Below are 21,193 nucleotides of genomic sequence, written 5' to 3'. Positions count from 1 at the left end.
AATGGCAAATGTTTTGATACCTATGTACCTATGCCCTGAAATGATGTGTCCTACTTTAAATTAAATGTAAATATGTGTATCAGAGAGATTAAGGGAAAGTAGTATTTCCAAGATAAAAGAGCAAACAAAATATTTTCAGTTTATTTTATTTCTATCACACTAAGAAACACAAGTCTGTGACAGTTATAAATCAAAGAAATTACTGCCATTCTGGCTTTTAAGTTTTAGTTAAGCCAACAAATCTTAAGTCTTGACTATTTTGGAATTTTGCTCTCAGGTTTAGTCATTTACACCTCTTTCCCCCTACTACAGACATTAAAATGTGAATGATGTAGTAAGAGATTTAATAGAATTTTGGTATAAGTAAAATGGACCCTGCCAAACATAATTAAAATACAACAAAAATCTTATATAACAAATCAATAATATGTGCTCTAATCTTTTCCCCACCTTTCAGCACTTAAATTTAACTATTTATTCTGGACTTCTTAGGGAAATTTCACATTACATTTTTGAGTCTGGAGTTTTGTAAGTTTCTGCAACTGTAGGAAAACGACAATATACTAATTCTGACTTAGACAATGAGTGCTTATATTTGCCCCCATTCTCTTTTACGCGTGCTGTATTTGGTGAGGGTCTTCCTGCGGTTATGTGACTATAAAATCCATTAAACTATGAAATAGCATGGTTACTTCCAGCACAGCAGCAGTTCTGAGTTCATTTTATTTTTCCCCTTCTTCCCAATCTCCCAGTAGTGCTGGAGATCAGGGCTTATCTAAACAGATTTAGAGGGTTAAGTCTGTAGGTGGGACGTTATCAGTGGCTTTAAAGATGGAAAGCTCATATGACAGGAAATTGGCACAGCAAGAAAATTATGAATTGGCACAGCAAGAAAATTCCAAATCCTGAGTCCACGAGGGATGAAACCTCTTCAGGCCTCCCCCTGTGCTGTCACACTCAGGCTGGACTTTGACTGAGAACCCAGGATCCAGCTTCTGTTGGAATCCTCAGGCTTAACCGACAGGAAAGGACTCTTGGGTTCAGCTTGTGGTGCGCCCAAGACTTGGCCCGGGGGATCCCGGGTGTCTTCAGAGACCGAGCTCTGGAGCGGATCTTAGACTTGTTGCTGAGGAAAAACGCAGCTTTGTTTCCCAGGGGAAGGACTGACGTTCTCCGGGCCCCCGCCGCCGGCTCGGCTCGCCCCTCGAGGCCGCCCGACGACCGGCGGCGGCCCGCGGGCCCCCACCTCCAGGCGCCCGGCAGGCTTCGCGCCCCCGCGCGCCTTTACGCACGCGCCCTCCGGGCCCACCGCGCCTCAGGCGGCCGCGGCGCGCCCGGCCTTTCCCGCCGCGCCTGCCCGTGCGGCGCGCGGCCGGGGGCGGCGCTGCTGCTGCCGGGGAGCCCCGCCTCCTCTTCCTCCGACTCCGGCAGCCTCCTCCCCCTTTTCCTCCTCCTCGCTGCAGTTCCCACTCCTTGGGCGGGTCGAGCTCGTCCGGTTTGCTGGGACCGTTCGGAAATGGCAACTTGCGCGGTGGAGGTGTTCGGGCTCCCGGAAGACGAGGTGCGGGGGCCGCGGGGCGGCGGGGCGGGCTTCCAGGCGCGCGCCCAGCACCGGGACCCGGGGAGGCGCGGCGCCCGGGCGTTCAGCTGTCAGGCTCCCCCTGCTTCCTCCGGAGCCCCGGGAGCGCGGGAGGTGCCTTGGGGACCGACTGTGGGGGCGGCCGAGCTAGCGGCCTCTGGGGGGCGGGGGATGCTGGAGGAGCCGCCAGGTCTTTGCAAGCCTGCAGACTGCACACCCTCCTTGGAGCCGCGCCTTCCCAGGGAGTTTCCTTCAGGAAGTGTTGAGGAGGGGGGCCTAGGCAGCTACGGGGACGGGGGGTAGGTTTTGTTTGGGTGGGAGCTGGGGAGACGCTGCCCGCGGGCTCCTGTCGCCCCAGCCCAGGTGCTTGAGCTCCCGGGGGTCGGGGTGAGCAGTGCTGGGCGAATTTTTCTGGAGCCGAGCATCTCCCTTGTCCATTAGACTGCTGTGGCAATCAGTGGCCCGCTGGATTTAATTTTATGGACCTTGACCTGAAGACTTACACATGGATTGTCTTTACCTGATTTGGTTTTTTATTTTTTTATCTGAAATCTTTTTTTTTTGTTTAAACACCCTAACTGCATTTGGTTATGGGAAAGCAGGCGGATAGGTTTTCCCTTCCTCATATTTAGCAACAAGTGTCAAGTATGGAAAGGAAGTTCTTAAGTAATATTTTTTTTAAAGTGGGAAAAGTGTAAATATTTTAAAGAACTTATTAGAACTGTTCACTCTGAACAATAAATTAAATTTTGTGACTTGAAAAGGCAAATCTGTGTTTTTTCCTAACTAAAGGACTTAAGTTGGCGATGCTTCATGCTTATTGAAAATGAGCCATTTGGAACGAGTTGTTACTTGTTAAATGAGATATGACTTCTCTGTGTTTTGGGTGATTGTCTGAAAAATGGGAATGAATGAGAGATGAACAAGCGATCTAGTCTAACAGTGACTAGTTCTGTTTGGAAAAAAAATTCAGATTTAAACATTCTTGGTGATTGACTAAGCAGTCACATGTACCTGTTATCAAGATTGGATCCAATTATTTGTAAGTCCGTCTGTGTAATTTAGAATGGTTGCTTAAGTATCTTCTAACAGTGTGTAATAGTGCCTTCTCGTAGTAATTTAGTGTCTTCAAACTTCTTTTACATTTCTTTTGAAGGCTCTTTGTTTATGAACAGAGGGCAGCTTGTGGAGGCATTCTCATTAATTTGAGAATTAATTATGTGATGCTATAAGAAATTAATTTCTTAGTTTTTGCTAGAAGAGAAGCAAAGTGGAGGGGACAGATGTTGGCAGCTCGGTATTCCTCAGAAACAAGTCAATATGTTATGGATAAGAATAATATTACAGCTAGTGTCCCATTATTGTTCTTTAGAAGAGATGAGAGGGATATAATGATGTGTGGAAGCTATGATAGCTTTCTTCTTATCAGTCAGGTCTCCCTGCTTGTTGTATAAACTGTGCAATGCAGATAATCTCAAACTTGGCAACAAACTCAACCAGGCTGGCCTTGGACTTTCTTTCCCTGTCATTATTGTTTCTTAGATTGTTCTGCCAGTCCAGATTTCTCATCTCTAAACTTCTCACTCCCTTCCAGCAGAGCCAATTGATCATAGGCAAAATATTCCACAGCCCTGTCTGTTCTTCCCTTCCTAGTACAAAAGCTGTGTTTTCAGTTATTTGCTTCTCACATCACCTCTTTGCCCCTCTGCTCAACTGGAGTAAAATGAATGATGGCAGTTAGTTGGAGATAAGCACCTGAGGCTAAAGACCTGGAACTCCACCCTTTTGAAATGACTTTTTTCTGAACTTACTGAAGGATTTATACTTCTGGGAAACTTTGTGGCGTGGGGCCCACTGTTTTCTCCTAATGAAGGTCCTATTTTCAGTTATGTGACTCAAATTTTGTACCAGCTCCTTTTTGTGTACTTTGTGACATAGGAAGGTAAGAGGCATAATATGAAGTGTCAGCTTCCAGCTTCCAATTCTTACAGTGTAATTTGGGTTATTCATTTGACAGACATTTATTAACTGCTCTTTCTGTGCTGTGTCTTGCAGTGTGCTAGGCACCCAGGATATTCGGAGAAAAAACAATCTCCATCTCTTTTATAAGGAGCTCAGTCTGGTGAGAAAGACAAAAGCCCTCTTGCTTTCTCGTAGAGTGGCTATCTCATCACTCTTATTTGCTCTGTATTTCCTGGCCCATCAGGAAAGTAAAAGAGGGCTTAGAAAAGCCTCCCCACCCTTTGTAGAAGAAAGACATTGCAGCTGTGTCATTTTATTTCATTTTCAGGCTAGTCTGGGAATAGGCAGCCCTCTGCTGTTGATTAGGAGTAAGGTAGTTTTCCTATTACAGAAAAAAGATGATTCTGGTTTTTAATTTGAAACTAAAACAAGGAGAAAAATGAATAAACATGATATAGAAGACAGTGAGAGAATCGTAACAACCAGTATGTACAGAAAAGCCGCTGAGTCATACCGTATGAGCATGTTAGTATTGAAGGCTGCCAAAGTTTACATCGTAATTCCTTTCTTTTCACTCTTTAGTAAGGTTTAGCTCTTTCAGTAAAAGATGGATCCATGGGCAGACTTTTGCTATTAAAGCATAGCAAACTAAGGAAGTAGTGAAATATAATTTATACCTAATTGGTCTGACAATTTCTTGGGATTTAACAGTAGGGCAGATCTGCCAGTAATCTTTGTTGAGGAGTATGGTACATATGGGAATTGCAATTCAGCATCCCTTCCTATCTCATTTCAGTGGACTTCTGTGTTATGCCGAGACTTGAAAGCTAAACTCTGTGTTTCTCAGACTCCCTTGCACTTAGCATCCTGTAAATAGGTACAATCTGTGAAATAGGTTTCTCAGTTAGAAGCACTTACTTGAGATTTAGGAAGTGAAAATGAAATGGAACAAAACTCCACTGAATTTTTCTGCTGACAAACATAGTCATATAGACTTTGAGTTTTTCTCTAAAAGTGTTCTAGTAGCTGCTAACTTGTGTGCATCGATAGGAAGTTGCAGAAGTAGTGGTGGTGATGGTGACTTCCTGATGTCTGCTTTGTTTCCTTTCTTAAAGTTGACAGGTCTGGTGGGCTCCTGATTATCTACTTTTCTGACGTAGAGGTAGCATCTCAGGGTGGCCCAGTTTGGAGGGATTTTGGATCCTCCGGAGGCACAGCCTACAGCCTGCCCCCCAGCTTTTTCATTTTTGTGGACCTTAATTTCCCATATTAACTTCTTTGTGCTTAAAACACCTGTAGTGATTTCTGTTCCCCACAACTGAAACCTGACTGCAACAAGGAAAAGAAGGAAGGAAATAAAGAGGAAAGAGTTGAGAGTCTCCACTCCAGTTTGGGAGTACAGTTTGCACATACAGAAGAATGGATGCCTTTGATGGTGACAGGTACAGCAATGCGTAAGCTGCAGGGTAATTAAGAAGTGCATATTCTGACACTTCTAGACCCACTAACACCAAACAGAAGCAGACTCTGCCTGCTGTGGCATCATACTGAGTCTGGGAACAAGACTCCCAAACCTTTATTCATTGCACATAAAGAATAGAAACACAGTTTAAGCAGCAGCTGCGTTAGCATCCACCCTGATCTCTCATGTATTGTTTTCACCATTTTTTTTCTTTTTTGCAATCTTTAATTCCAACATCATTCTAAATCATTTTTTGTGGCATTCCTTGGTACCAAAGAAGTGAAAATAAACAGCTTATTTTTTAGTAATTAATTTTTAATTATTTTAAATCAACAGAAATGTTGGAAGTAAAGTATGAAAAACTCCCAAATCCTCCTCATGCAGCTTCTACATCTGTTGCCATTTCAGCACAATGGCTTCATAACCTATATTTGCCATTTTCATTGTTCCTTTTCAGAACAACCTGAGGGCAAATTGCAGGCACAATGTCCCATCACCACTAAATACTCCAGAGTAATCAACATTGCTACAATACTACTATCCAATCCATAGATTCCATTCAATCTTTGGCAAGTGGTCTTATAATTTTCTTTTTTTTCCTTTCTGACCCAGGATCCCATCTGGGAGCCTATGTTGCCTGGTTCTTGTGTCTTTGCAGTCTCTTCTAATGTATCAATTTCTCTGTCTTATACCTGACAGTCTTAAGGTATATAGGCTGTACAACCTGTAGGATGTTTCTCAGTCCAAATCTGTTTACTGTTTCCTCATGACCATGTCAAGGTCTGCTTTTTTGGCAGAAATCAGAGATAATGCTGTGTTCTTTGTAGTGTATCACAGAGAGGGTACGTGATGTTAACTTGTTCCATCACTATCAGTGATAAAATCACATCATTTTCTTGCCTGACAGATTTCTTCTTTGTGATGTCACCATTTATGATTGGTTTTGTGGGAATAGAGTCACAGTTTATGCTCTCTTATCTATCAGCTCTCCATTGACTGGTTTTACATCCTCCTTTGATGATGACTTGCACCTGAATCAACCATTATTTTTAATTTCCTTCTTTAGTAGGTGGCATTCCTTGTACGAAGAACTTTGCCTTTCTCCATTTATTTATGTATGTAGGCATGGGCTTGTAGATTCCCACCTTACTCAATGAGTAATTAAAGACTGATTAAGTATTTTGTTGCTGAAATTATCCCAATTTGGCCAGTGACGTCTGTCTCAAGGAGGACCTTAGGTCTTTGTGACAAGTCCCCATCTTTCTTTGATGACTTCATTGCTTTCTGGAAGAAGATGTTTCAGGTTCTTCTTGTATTTTTCCTGGCCTGGCACTATCTGGAATCAGCCATTTCTCTTAGGAACACTAGTTCCACTAAGTACAAGATGACTTTTAGAGCCAAGATCTGAGGCTTAGTGTGCTCATTTACTACTGAATGCCATTGCTTTTTTGACCATCTCAGCAGAATTAAGTGCAAAACTTACAATTGTTTATATGTTCTTATTTTCATATCTTCTGTCTTTTCTGATGGTAGCTATTAGGTGGACCTCTGAATTCCTTGAATTCTGTATTTAACAAAAAATTATTGAACACTTATCACATGTAAGGTATTTCACTCAGGCCTTGAGGTAGATGATGGATAGCAAAATTTACTAAATTTATAGCTCAGAGGGAAAGAATTATATTAAATACATAATCACACATCAATGTTTTATAAATGTTAGGAAGGAAAAGGAGTACTATAAAATCAAAGTCTATAACAGGAAAGAAATTAACCTTATATGGTATGGAGTAGGGAAGGGAAGGCTGAGGAAGTCACCTTTAAACTGAAACAAAGAATGAATAGGAGTTAGCCAGGTGAAGAGTAGTGCTAAATCCTGTCAGGTTAAAAGAAGTGCTTGTGCAAAAGAAATGGAGGGGAACATAAAGAAGGTTGGAGTGATGAAGCAAGAGGGACAAGGTCATGAGATGATTGTGGAGAGGAGAGGAGTGCACCATTAGGCAGGGCTTGAAGGCCATTTATTAAAGAGTTTGAATTGGATCTCAAATGGAGTGGAAATTCACTGAATGCTGACTCAGGCACACACATGTGTGTGCACACACATGTGCGCGCACACACACAGAGTCATCCTCATCATTAATATTGTTATTATTTTTTATGCTGTTTGTTCTTGATGTATTTAACATTACTTTTGCTTGTCATTGCATCATTTCTTCTTGAATCTCTGCTTTCCATCTAGGATCATCTTTCCTATGTGAAGTACATTCTCTAGAATTTCTTTTAGTGTGTATTTGCTAGTAATGAACTTTACTATTTTTAGGGGTTTTTTTTGGCCTAGAATTGTCTATTTTACTTTTATATGAGGCAGGGAGAGGGGGAGTAAAATTACAGTGAAATGTACAATTGGATGTGCAGTGATTTTCAACAATATGTGTATGCGACTACCCAATTAAGATATAGAATACTTCCAGGAGCCCAGAATGTTCCCTTGGGCCCTCTTCAGTCAGCTTTTCATCTTTGTTCCCCATAGGCAACCTTTTATCACCATGATTACTTTTTGCCTGTTCTAGAACTAAGAACTGGGGTACAGGCCAGAGGTGTGGGGGGCGGGGCGGTGAGAGGATTCACCAGAGACAGAGTGGGGAACGGAACTGGCAGACTGACTGAAATACACTGCTGAGGGGAGCAGCGCGCAAGTCAGGAGAGGTCTGCTGTGCCTTATGGGTCACTTCCCTGGCCAGGAATCGAACTTGTGCTGCGGTGGCTGCAGATAGCTTCATAGGTTGCGTCTTAATCCCTTGTGCCACCAGGAGGCCCTATCCATTCTTCTTTTGATGACCACTTCAGTTTTCGCTACTATCAATAAAAATAAACCCATTGTAACGATTCATCTATAATCTTTTGGGAAATACATTTTCCACAGATATTAGTTATTAGTTTGATGTGTTTCCTTTCAGAGGTATTTTACGTATAAATAAGCATGTCGGTGCTATCACATTCAAAAGTAGTGCCGAGATGTAAAGATATGAACTGTCCTTTTTTGGAAATGATCTAATGCTGATTGAATAAAGTTGTAGTTTTTTGTTTTTTTTTAAAAGATTTATCTATTTATGCATACAAGAGCTGGGGCACAGGCCAGAAGCGCAGGGGGTGGGAGGATTCACCAGAGACAGAGTGGGGAACAAAGCAGGTAGACTGACCGAAGTACACTGCCAAGGGGAGCAGCAGGCGAGACAGGAGAGGTCTGCTTCACCATGTGGGGCTCTCTCTGGCTCGCCGGGGATCGAACTCGTGCTGCAGAGGCTGCAGATCTCCTCATAGTGCAGTGCTCAACCCCCTGTGCCACCAGGGAGGCCCAAAAGTTGTAGTTTTCTAAATGAGGAATACTCCTGCAATTATATCAAACACAGCACTTACCATCATGCTCTTTGCCTGTGCTGCTTATCTCTAGTGTCCATCAGAATCACCTGGAGTGTTTGTTAATACCTAGATACTAGCCCCACACACAATGTCTGATTCAGTATGTGTAGGGCCTAAAAATGTAAGTTTCTGTAAAATTCCCGTGAGATGGTCTTATCACTGGTCCAGGGAATACACTTTGAGAACCACTGCTTTCTGTGATATGTAAGTATTCTGGATATTCTTGTTTATCATAGTTCTTACTGCCAAAATCTCCTGAAGAACTTTGAACAGACATAGCAAATATGTAGCAATCATATACTTATCTTTACTGGGATAATTTTCTTTTTTTTTTTTTTTTAAAGATTTATTTATGCATACAAGAACTGGGGTACAGGCCAGAGGTGTGAGGTGGTGGTCATGGTGAGAGGATTTGTCAGAGACAGAGTGGGGAAAAGAACAGGCAGACTGACTGAAATACACTGCTGAGGGGAGCAATGGGCAAGTCAGGAGAGGTCTGCTGCGCCATGTGGGTAGCTTCCTGGCCGGGGATGGAACTCGTACTGCAGTGGCTGTGGATTGCTTCATAGGTTATGTCTTAACCCCTTGTGCCACCAGGGAGGCCCTACTGGGATAATTTTTCTTTCATTTATTGTCCAATAAGGGTAAACTAGCACTTATATTTTTGTAAAATGTTTCAAATAAGTTTATATACCAGAGGATCATTACTGCTGTCAGTCCATTTTCAGCTTGGAGAATGTGATCCACGGAAGTTCTATAGCATATTATCCTTAAAAAAAAAAAAAGATGAAAAATTTATATCCCTCCCTAGCAGTCTAGCAATATTTTTGTTAAATATTCAGTATTATTGTACTATGTATATACAGTATTCACATCTGTATCATTTCACCATGTTTATAAGTATCAAACTTTTATTTGCTCTAGTTTTCTGTACACCTATCACAAATTAAATTAAATTGCAAACTCAGAACTTTAAAACCACCTACTAAAGTTTCAGATGGGTATAAAATGAATGCCATCCATTCCCTCTTCTTCATTCTTGTTGAAGACAGCCTCTTGCTACCTTGTGTTCCGTATGAACTGCTAGCACTCTCCGCCTGGGTATAGCCATCATTGTGAGGATTCCCTTAATCTCTTTTCTCTGTTGGACCCACTGTTTCCTTTATTGCTTCTCTTCCTTTCCCCTAATTTATTCCCTTAATTACTGACATAGATCCCCTGTGTGAGGGGCCAGGTACTACTGACTGCAGTATTTTGCAATAGGGTTCTATGGGCCTACCATTCATTTCATTGTGGGATTGTCACTTATAAATGTATAGTGTTTGTTACCTCTCCCCTCTCTTGAATCACTCACTTTCCTTGGAGGGAAGTCTTCCTATCTTCTGTTTGATGGGTATTGGTCTGGTAGCCAGTGTTCTTGGATCCATGTACCAGAAGTGGGGGGAGGCTCATTGTGCAAACTTTTCCTTTTGATAAACATACTTTATTCCTATTTTCAGCTACTTCAGAAAAGTTTTGTTGTTAATCAAGAACTTATTAGCCCCACGATGTGCCAGATAATTCTCCTGGGTTCTGTAGAGAATATAGAGATAACAAAAAGACAAGTTTCTTGGTTTTCAACATCTCAGTTTCAATAGTGAAGAAAGACTTGTAGTTTATTGCCTCAGATCCAAGAAATTATGTGATAGGTATTATATAAATGAGCCTCTAACAATGAGAAGGGAAGATTAATGTCAACTATGATGGCTTTTTAGAAACAATGACGTTTGGACTATGAAGAAAGGACAGGGCTTTTTAAAAGAAAGATAATAAAATTTATAAAAAGTTGAAGAAGTAAAGCAGAGCCTTTATCATTTCAGTATTTTAATAGCTAGTTCTGTTGTATATTTCCTTCCAATCTTTATTCATATGCATGTATATTTTAACAGTTATCATAGAGTAGATATTCTGCATCCTGATTTTTCCCATGAACTTACAATTATTTGTCATTAAATAATATTAATAATCACATTTCTCAAAGACTTCAAATGAATCTTCTCAGATGGTTCAGCACTTTAACAATGAAGGGGAAGAATACCCCAGGCAGAGGTAACCCAACTTGCATGAAAACTCAGAGATATATAAACAAAGGGTTCATCTTTTTAAAAAAGTAGACTGGTGGAATGATGTGGGGCAACAGAAGGATGGGAGAAGGGAAAAGAGAGTGACAATAAAATTGCCTATAATATATGAAAAGACCTAATGCTCTCTATTTCCTGTATCTGTTTTTTTTTTTTTTTTTTTTTTTTTTTTTTGCGTGAAGGGAGGAGAGAGGGACTGTTGATTATAGAGCAGTTAGTAGCTATTTTCATAAATTATGGAGAAGAATCTCAGCCCTAGAAAGCTGCTTTTAATTATTGCATAGATAACACATTACCTTTGTGTTCCTCCCCAGCATTAAGAGAAGCTTCATTTATTTGCCTACAATTTGTAACTTTTCCATTTCACTTTCAAAATCCATAGAATTGCATTATGGGCTGAAAGGGAAGATGCAAGCTGTAGTGAGGAGCTATGGTGTCCTTGGGGATAATGGCCCTGTGCTTATTAAGGAAAAGATGCTTAATTTTTGTTTCTTTTTCGCCCATCTGAGCACTGTTCATATTTCTGTTAATAGTACTTTTAGCATCAAAATTCTAAATATACTGAGGAGTTTGATCTTTAGTGGCAGCATTTATGCTCTGCTCCTTTGTATTCAAAGATGATGTGAGATATTATGCTTTCTGGTTATGGATGTGACTGCAGAGGCCAGTTTTGTCACATATATTTGTAAAATGAAATGTGAAAATAAATAATATTTCTTATTTAAGTTTGTGAAAGAAGTTTTACCTCAGTTAACCACAGAGTCTAAAATTAACTAGTTCTGATTTTCAAGGTGGAAAATAAAAGGAGAAAGTTTAAAAGTTAAATATGTCTGTGACAGTGAAGAACTTGTCCTGGAATTATTTTAAATTAACATTACAGTTTTCTTTAAGAGATTTCTGGAGAGGAATAGTTTCAATAGAGTTTCCACAAACATGGATTAAGTTTTTAAGATGGGTAGGTAATCTCTTTTCTCAATGAAATTTATAAATTTATAAAACTTGGAGTGTAGAAAATATAAGATTATCAAATAATTGATGATTGCATTTTTCGTTGTATTTTGCCACTTGAAAAAGTTGCATTTTTTAATTAAATCATTTCAAAAAAATTTTCTAGCTTTCAAAATTCAATCTTGAAGACCTATGTAATAAGTGTAGGGTCTTTCCAGTCAAATAGTTTAGTGAGATTCTGACTGTTATGACTAATAGAATACTTTAATTGGCCTATTTGTCATTGACTTTTTAGGAAAAAAGAATAATCAGTAGATCTCTTCAGATTTTTTGGCAATCAATTTACACAGAAGACTGAAATTTCACTTTATTATGTTTTCCTTTCTGTTTTCAGTTCTATCTTTATGTTGCTATCTGAGGATTTCCCTCCATCTTGCATCATCAGCTGTGTGATTTGGCGAAAGAGGAAAATTATATTTTACCTGATATCTCTAGTTAAGGATTTTTGTGTTATTTGACTTTATCATCTGAGTTTTGGAGCTAATAGAATATTTCAGTTATATTTGTTCAGTGAAAGTCATATATATTCAGGAAAGATGGTAGTTGTAAGTTCTTAGAGGTGGAAGAAAATTTCAATAGATACTGTATGTGTATTTTTTCCCACCCAGACCTTTACTCAGAAAGAAATAAGACTTACTGCTTGCCATTGGAATACATTTAGAATAGAATAGAATCAATAATGTTGCTATTTGTTGGCAACTTTTATTTCATAGTTGTTCATAAAAATGCTATCATGATTGTTGAGCTTTATGTCCTTGTGTACAATAGTTTATATGGGGGATATATCTAAAAGTGGGATTACTGGGTCATTGATTTAGGACTTTCGTAGAAAATGCCAAATATCTTTTCAAAAGGATTCATCAGTTTACACTACCATCACTAAGGTAGTGGGGTTCTCCCTGATTGCTGGTGAAATTGAAGATCTTTTCATGTCTTTATTGGCTGTTCTCTATGATTTCTTGTACTAGGTTTTTTTGTATGTATCACTGGTTTTTAGAAGTTCTTTATATCTTCTGGATAATCCTAATTTGTTAGTGATACATATTTTAGATACTTCCACTGTTTCCTCCACTTGACTTTCATGTTGCTCATGGCATTTTTTCTCATGCAAAAGGTATAGACTTTTAATATCAAATCTAACAACTTTTCTTATGAATGTGTGTACTTCTCTAATCCTTTCCTACCCCAATATTATAGAATATTATAATCTTTCTTATGAAAATTTAAAAGTTTTCTTTTTCATTTTAGATTTTACTATATCAGATTTTTTTTTGTGTGTAGAGTTTAAGATGTGGTTGAATGTTCTTTTTTACTTTTTTACTCTCCCCTATGAATTTTAGAGTTTTTTGTTAAAGTCCATGAAAAATTCAAGGTGGGGAGTATTGGAATTATATTGGATTTATAAGTTACTTTGGAGAAAACATAATAATATTAAATAGTTCCATTAATGAACAATAAATTCCTCCATTTATTTGTCTTAGGTTCTCAATAATTTTTAATAATTTTATTCATAAAGATTTTTTACATTATTCATTTTATTTCTCTATGCCTATCAGTTTTGCTTACTTGCTGATTTTTTAATATGCATTCAGTTGTATAAGATTTTATTACCTTTTAATTTTAACAATTCCAAATATACAGGACAGTTAAAAGAGTACACTAAGTACCTGTATACCTGTCAGGTAGATTCACTAATTGGTACATCTTGTCTATTCCTATTATTTGAGCATGCTTACGCGTTCATGCGTGCGCACACACACACACACACAAAGTCACATTTAAATTTTTATGGGCTGATCCATTTGAGAGTAAGTTGCCAACTTTATCACATTTTATGCCTAAATATTTAAATATGTATCTCTTAAAACTAAGATACTCTTTTTTTTTTTAAAGGTAAAGGCTTAAGATTAAAGTGATTTTTTTTTAAAGATTTATTTATTTATACAAGCACTGGGTACAGTCAGAAGTGCAGGAGGGTGAGAGAATTCACTAGAGCCAGAGCGGGAAGCAGAACAGGCAGAGGACCAAAGTACACTGCTGAGGGGAGCAGCGGGCAGCAGGAGAGGTCTGCATACCATGTGGGACCCTCACCTGGTGGCCAGGGATCAAACCGGTGCTGCAGAGGCTGCGGGCAGCTTCGCAGCCCAGTGTTCAACCGATGCGCCACCAGGGGAGGCCCAGAACTAAGAAATTCTTATATAAAACATAATACTACAATATTATGATGTCTCAGGAATTTAATATTTGCTACATCATAGTATCAATCTATTATACTTTCATTTCATATGTAATTCATTGAATGGGATTTAAAAAATAATTACTTTTCCAAATAGTCTTTACAAATGATGATGAACTCTTGATTTTGTATTGTGTGCACAGCATTAATAAACTCATATTAGCTCTAATAATTTGGGTGTAGGTTTTCGTGGAAGCAATGATAAATTCTTGCTCAGTGTAATAATTTAACAGATTTTTTTGTTTTGGTTTTTCTTTGTAGGTAATCAGGTTATCTACAAATAGCATATGCTTTCATTTTCTTCTTATATAGCTTTTCATCAAATTCATTCTTGAAAGACTACTTCGGTATATTTTAGTATCCTGATTTTATGTATGAATTTGAAAAGGTATGTGTCTTAAATCACATATAAAGTATAAGGAAATAAAATACAAATTTTTGTCTTTCAGGAAAATTCTCGAATTGTACGAGTGAAAGTTATAGCTGGAATAGGCCTTGCCAAGAAGGATATCTTGGGAGCTAGGTAAGTTGGGATACAATTTTGAAACTTTGCAGTTGTTAATTTTTCTAAAATTTGATTAGAGGAAAAATGGAATAATAGTAAATTGTTATGTGAGGTAGAAATAATATTTACAATGGGTGGTTTACTAAATTCATTAAATATCTGAGACCATTTTCTGAGGAAGGACCTGAAAGGAAAAGATAAAAACAAGATTACCTTGTTTTTGAAGAGCAATGGGAAGTTAGGAAAAGAAGGAAGGGAGGTGGTATGTAATAGTGGTTGACAGCTTGGCCTCCAGAGCCAAGTGCTAGACTTTCAATCCTGGCCCCTTTACTTGCTAGTTTTTGACCTTTGATGAGTTGACATCCCTCTGCACTAAGTAGAGATAATAATAGTACCAACCTTGTAGTTACTATAAGAATTATAACTATCTCATAGTTATAAGGATTCAGAAAGGTAATATATGAAACTGCTAAGAACAGTAACTAGCACACAGAATTGCTATAAAAATGTTAGTAATAGCAGTAGTAGTTGTTAATATTATTACTTTGGATGATTGTCTTGAAAAGTTTGAAGGGAAGAAAAAAATATAGTTTGCTGGAAAAGGGAAGGAGCCTCTAGGAAGGGGGAGTTTAAAAAAATATGTAAATATATGGCTAGAAAAACTAGATCAAAGGAAAAGCTGAGAAGGGAAATAGATGATGTAAGCTTCCAGAGGGGGTGAGAGGAAACTGGATATGGGGGACTGACCTCATATGGGGACGACGAACTCCTGAATCCTCGAGGTTAGGGTTGAGGTTGGGTTCTGGTAAATACCAGTATGTTGAAAGTGGTCTGATGGCTTTGAGTTTTTCCAATTAAGTAGGAGGTAAGGTTCTATAAGCAAAGGGAGGAGAGATTTGGTGGTGGGGAATGGTGAATACTTGGGATACACAAGGGAAATGGGAGAAATTTGACTATGGACAAGTGTTTGCACTGCAAACATAAATATCACTAGATTTTCCTTTTTCATGTCTCTTTGTAGAAGGTGTTACTTGACACAGAATTATTTAGAACTGAAAGTACTTTGCCTTTATTCTATATAAAAGAGATTTTATACCTATATATAGGTAATGAAACAACTTGGTTTTTCAAAACTAATCTTTTGATTTAACTATCTTAATTCAAAAAAGAAAGAATGTAATAAAAGTTAAACAAAATTTCAAAATCTAAGAAGGTTGGGAATCATTAGGTTGTCATTAAAAGGTTTTCTAATTTTTGTTTCACTAACATGATACTTAGCTTTTTTAAAGGATGCAAAAATTAATGTAATTACTTATCCTGTCAAAGGAATCCTTACTTTTAAATGTAGAAAATTATTGTTGGAATTGTTAACAAAAAAAAATTCTGTGATTTTATAGTTTGAATAATCTGAGTTTGAGATAAGCATTTATTAAATTTATTTATTTTATTTTAACAGTGATCCTTATGTGAGAGTGACGTTATATGACCCAATGCATGGAGTTTTTACAAGTGTGCAAACAAAAACCATTAAAAAGGTTAGATTTAGCAGTATTAACATTTTAGATACATTTTATTTTATTTTTATGTGACAAATATAAAAAATTTAGTTATACTATGCTTATTTTCTTTTAGACTTTGAATCCAAAATGGAATGAAGAGATAATGTTCAGAGTAAGTATGCAATTTTTTTTTTTAAAGATTTATTTATTTATTTATTTTTATTTATTTATGCAAGCACTGGGTACAGTCAGAAGCGCGGGAGGGTGAGAGAATTCACCAGAGCCAAAGCGGGGAGCAGAGCAGGCAGAAGGACCAATGTACAGTGCTGAGGGAAGCAGCGGGCGGCAGGAGAAGTCTGCGCGCCATGTGGGACCCGCCTCTGGTGGCCAGGGTGCAGCCGGGGATCGAACCGGCGGTGCAGAGGCTGCGGGCAGCTTCGCAACCCAGCGCTCAACCGCTGCGCCACCGGGGAGGCCCCAGTATGCATTTTGTTTCATTAAAATAGCAAAAAATAATTTTGAGAGTTAGAATTATAAATTCTCACTTATAGTATTTTAAATGTAACTTATAAGAATTTGCCTAGATTTAAAAAAATATTTTTAAATTATTAAATCTAGGTATTTCCCAGGCCTCCCCGGTGGTGCAGTGGTTGAGCGCTGGGTTGCGAAGCTGCCCGGCAGCCTCTGCAGCGCCAGTTCCATCCCCGGCAGCTCCCTGGCCACCAGAGGAGAGTCCCACATGGCGCACAGACCTCTCCTGCCGCCCGCTGCTCCCCTCAGCAGTGTACTTAGGTCCTTCTGCCTGTTCTGCTCCCTGTTCTGGCTCTGGTGAATTCTCTCACCCTCCCGTGCTTCTGACTGTATCCAGTGCTTGTATAAAATAAATAAAGAAATCTTAAAAATAAATAAATAAATAAAGTAGATCATAGATTTAAATGTAAAACTGTAAAACTTTAAAAAAAATAAATAAATCTAGGTATTTCCCCATGATGAATGTGTCATCTTGTGAAAAAAATAAATGTAAGGTAATGAAGAGGTAAAAGATGATTATAAACCTGGAATTATTTTAATAAAGCAAAAACTGATTTAGATACAGTATGATAGTCTTATCCTAATGTAGCAGATTTTGGTGTTTTTCCTTTAAGATGATGCAATGTTTATGTCTTTCTAGTCACTTGTTAAATAGACTGATCTAGATAAGAGATGATGTGAGCCGGTTAATAAATGGGTACTTTTTTTCTCATGTACCTTTATTCACATTCCTACCTTCCCTTTTCATCCTGCCTCACTATACCATAAGAGCAAACTCCAGTCAGCAGTTATTTCAGGCTCTTTTGAGGGCCCTCAAACTGACAACATCTTCTTGGGCCTATCTGTCAGGGTTCCTATTGATGCCAGAATCAAAACCCTACTAGCAGCAGTAAAGGCAGATGTACCTTCTTCTCTGCTAGCTTTTTCCCATTTGTGCATCACATCCTTAAAATGTTCTTTGACCTCATATTTCCCTTTAGCTATTGATACATTTCTCTGTTAAACTAAATAATCAACTTCTTTTTTAAAAAAGATTTATTTATTTATGCATACAGGAACTGGGGTACAGGCCAGAGTGTGGGGGGGTGAGAGGATTCACCAGAGACAGAGTGGGGAGCAGAACAGGCAGATCGACTGAAATACACTGCTGAGGGGAACAGTGGGCAAGTCAGGAGAGGTCTGCCGCTCCATCTGGGTAGTTGCAGATAGCTTCATAGTGCTGATGCTTAACCTCTTGCACTAGCAGGGAGGCCCCTAATCAACATTCTCGAAAGAGTTGTCTGCCCCTATCATTTCTCCTTCTTTAATGCCTTCCCTAACCCATCCTAACTACACCCACATCACTGAAATGAAACTGTATTTTTTAAGCTCACCAGTGACCTCCATGTTGCATGTTCATCTAATCTCATCTTTATTCATGCTCTTAGTAGCATTTGATGTAGGACCTTTCCTGAAACACCAGCTTCTCTGGTGGCTTATGTGCCACACTTGATTTCCAGGACAACAGAAGCCACTCTTGTATTCCAAATTCAAGGACATTTTGTTGTTTTGTTTTAATAGCATGAATTGGAAAGAAAGAAATTACTAAAGATCCAACAATCAGCATCAACCGTGCTTCTGTTTTTCTTGCTTGGAGAAGTATCTTCCCTAATCTTTAGCATGTCATAGAAACAATATTTTAAATAAGTTTGGAATTTTTGGAGTCTCAAGTTGACAAAAAGAGAAAAATAAAGCTAAGTTTCTGGCTTTCACTAGAATAAATTCTAGATTTAATAATCTCTGGTTTTGATTGGTTTTTTGACACAAAACTTAGGAGAGTTTGTAAATTCCCAAATGGTTGAGGGTTTTTTAAAATTTATTTACACTTTTGTTATTGTTTTATTTATTTTACTGCATTTTTCTTAGGAATATTGCATTTTCAGTTTATTGGAGTGTTTGGTACTCGTTTGCTTTTCTGATACAATTAGCTTGTACATATCAAATAATGTTTAATTATAATAGAGATAGATGTTTATTTGTTTTGTTCCCAATTTTAATGTTACATCTAACCTTTGTCCATCAAATATAGCTTCAGAGGTATTCAGTTTTTTTTTTCAATAGTTAAAAACAAAACGATATTTCCAATTTTACTGTCATGATGCAATAAAAGGGCATTGAACCTAACCTGCTGCTGTACAGCTATAAAGTTGGAACAAATATGTAATGGATTTTTAGCAGTACCCAGAATCTCACAACATAATATTAAAAATGTATCCAAAATTCTTTTATATGAACTAAACCATTAAAATATGACTATTTTTCAAAAAAAAGACAATCAACAGATCCCAATCCTAACATGATCCATATTTTGGCAATATCTGTAAAAATCTGAAAAAAAATTTTTTCTTACATCATTGTTCATTTATATGCAAAAATCTTTACAGCAGCTATTAATGTGATATAACTATGTTTCATGACATAAAAGTAAAAATTCTTGAAATGAATAGGAAGATAGACATTGTCAGTAAAGAAATAGAAACTAATAAAAATGGGTGAAATAGAAATACTAAAACTTAGGAATATAATATCTGAAATTTTAAAAATCACTGTACAAGCTGCATACCAGAATGGAGATTATAATGAAAAGAATCAGTGAACTTGAAAATAGGTGAGTACAAATTATCTAATCTGAGGAATAGAAAATTAAGACTTAAAAAAAAATCAGTAGAGCTGACATGACCTGTGGACAATATTAAGAGTCTAATATTTGAGTCACTGACATCTTAGAATTTGAGGAAAAGTCTTTAGTGGAGAAAGACATTTGAAGAAATAATGGCCAATGATTCCCCAAATATATAGCCTAAAAAAATTCACTGCAACCCAAACAGAGCACATGTGAAGAAAACCGTGCTCAGACACATCAAAATCGAATTTTTGAAATCAAAGATAAAGAAGAAATCCTGAAAGTGGCCAAGGAAAAAGACATGTTATACATAAGGAAACAATGATTCAAATTACTATAAATTTCTCAGAATCTGTGATGATCAGAGTACCAACTTAAAAAAAAAACAAAACGCTCAAGTCAGAATTTCTATATCTAACAGAATATCCCTGAGAAATGACAAGATCAAGTCCATCAAAAAGCAATAACAATTCATTTTGTGCACATGATAATAGTGCTTCAAAATATACAAAGCAATAAATGATAAAACTGAAAAGAGAAATAAACAAATGTATTAAATACAATTGTAGTTTAGACTTGGAGAATTGGACTCCTTTTTTCTTAGTTGATAGAACAAGTAGACCAAAAAAATTGATAAAGATACAGACGCCCTGAACAGCACTTTCAAATCTTTCAATTGTACTTATTTTATAGTGGGTCAAAAACCAAACCTTAGCAGTTTTAAAATAGTTTTTAAAAATAAGTTAAACAACACACTTATAGATAGCTCATGGGGCAAATAAGAATTCTCAGGGGAAATTTGTAGGATGCAGTTAAAGCAGGGCTTACGTATAGCATAAAATGTACATGAAAGGAGAACAGTCTTAAATCATTTATCTAAGCTTCCACCTTAATTAGGTAGAAACTAACACCATTATAGAACTTACACACACTAAATGGGTAATGAGGGATACTATGAATAAGTGTGTGCCCATAAATTTGTTAACTTAGATTAAAAAGTACCAATTAATTTAAAGCACATACTACCAAAACTTTAAGAAGAAATAAATTACCTGAAAGTTCTCTATTTATTAAAGAAATTGCATTTGAAGTTAAAAACCAACCAATAAAGAACACTTGAGGCTTAAATGTTGAATTCTATATTTAAGGAATAAATTTCAATTCTATATAATGTCTTAGTGAAAATAGAAATGAGGGATCATACCCTGATTCATTCAGGATGCCAGACTACCCTAATACTAAAGCCACACAAAGACTTTCTAAGAAAATATAACTGCAGACTTTTAGCTCTCCTAATCATTGCCATTTTGTGATAAGTTTACTAAATTGTGCTCCTTCCATTCTGAAAGAGCCATTAATTTGTCCTCCGATTACTTATAAATACAGGTCTGCAGAACTTCAGTGAGCACAACTATCTGGGGACTTATAACACGTGTCTTCCATAAGGATAGAAATCCATGCAACATTTCATCTTTTTAGGGGACCCACTTCATAGAGAAGGAGGTGCAGGAATGAGTCCCTGGGATCCCTTGATCACCTCAACTACTGCACCATGCAGAAGGAGAAAGCCTCTTTGGAGCACTGGAATGGCCTGCTGAAGGCACAATAGAAACACCACTTTGAAGGCAATACTCTGCAATGATGGGGTGCCAGGTCATTTATCAGAAACCCCAACAAAGGCTGTTTTCTTAACAGAAAATATACATGATGCCTGGAACAGAGGAGAAGTGAGCATGGCCTCATTTATCATCATAGCCAAAGACCCATAGGAAGCCTGTGTTCTTCCTTTTCCCCAAAACTTTGGGCTCCTGCTGAGTTAGAGGTCCAAGTCCCCAAAGAAGCACACTTTTTCCAGGAGACACAGCAAAGGTCCCGTTAGGGCACTTCAGACTCCTGCATACAGGGAGCAGCAGGCAATTGAACCTACTATTTAGTGGAGCTTGTGTGTATTGTCATTCTCCAAGGTCTATTTGATTTCCACAGGAACCATACTAGATAATTAAATGAACATATTATAGGAACCGTCCTTGTATCCTTTATGTCTTTGGTGGTAGTACTTGTATTTGACATTCCCATCATATTGCAATATTTTTATTTGTTTGATTTGTTTTTTCAAATGGCATTATTAAGATGCAAATATAATTTATATAAATTATATAATGGGCATAATTTATTATAAACCTATAATTCACATAACATACAAATCACC

General features: G+C 37.6%; 1 protein-coding gene across 1 annotated transcript in view; it reads left to right on the top strand.

The window, feature by feature from the left end:
- Positions 1-1,407: 1,407 nt before the first annotated feature.
- NEDD4 (NEDD4 E3 ubiquitin protein ligase) overlaps positions 1,408-21,193 on the top strand; it is a 105,434-nt gene continuing 85,648 nt past the window's right edge. The window contains exons 1-4 of the mRNA XM_037502538.2: positions 1,408-1,561; positions 14,237-14,310; positions 15,749-15,827; positions 15,925-15,963. Coding sequence (XP_037358435.1) covers positions 1,517-1,561; positions 14,237-14,310; positions 15,749-15,827; positions 15,925-15,963 — 237 coding nt within the window. The 5' untranslated portion in view covers positions 1,408-1,516. The remainder of the gene's footprint in view (positions 1,562-14,236; positions 14,311-15,748; positions 15,828-15,924; positions 15,964-21,193) is intronic.

Source organism: Talpa occidentalis, unplaced genomic scaffold (assembly GCF_014898055.3).
Source record: "Talpa occidentalis isolate TD23 unplaced genomic scaffold, MPIMG_talOcc4v2.1 talOcc4.11, whole genome shotgun sequence".
Classification (NCBI taxonomy): domain Eukaryota; kingdom Metazoa; phylum Chordata; class Mammalia; order Eulipotyphla; family Talpidae; genus Talpa; species Talpa occidentalis.
The sequence above is the reverse complement of the archived record's forward strand: the minus strand, read 5'-3'. Positions and strand labels throughout refer to the sequence as shown.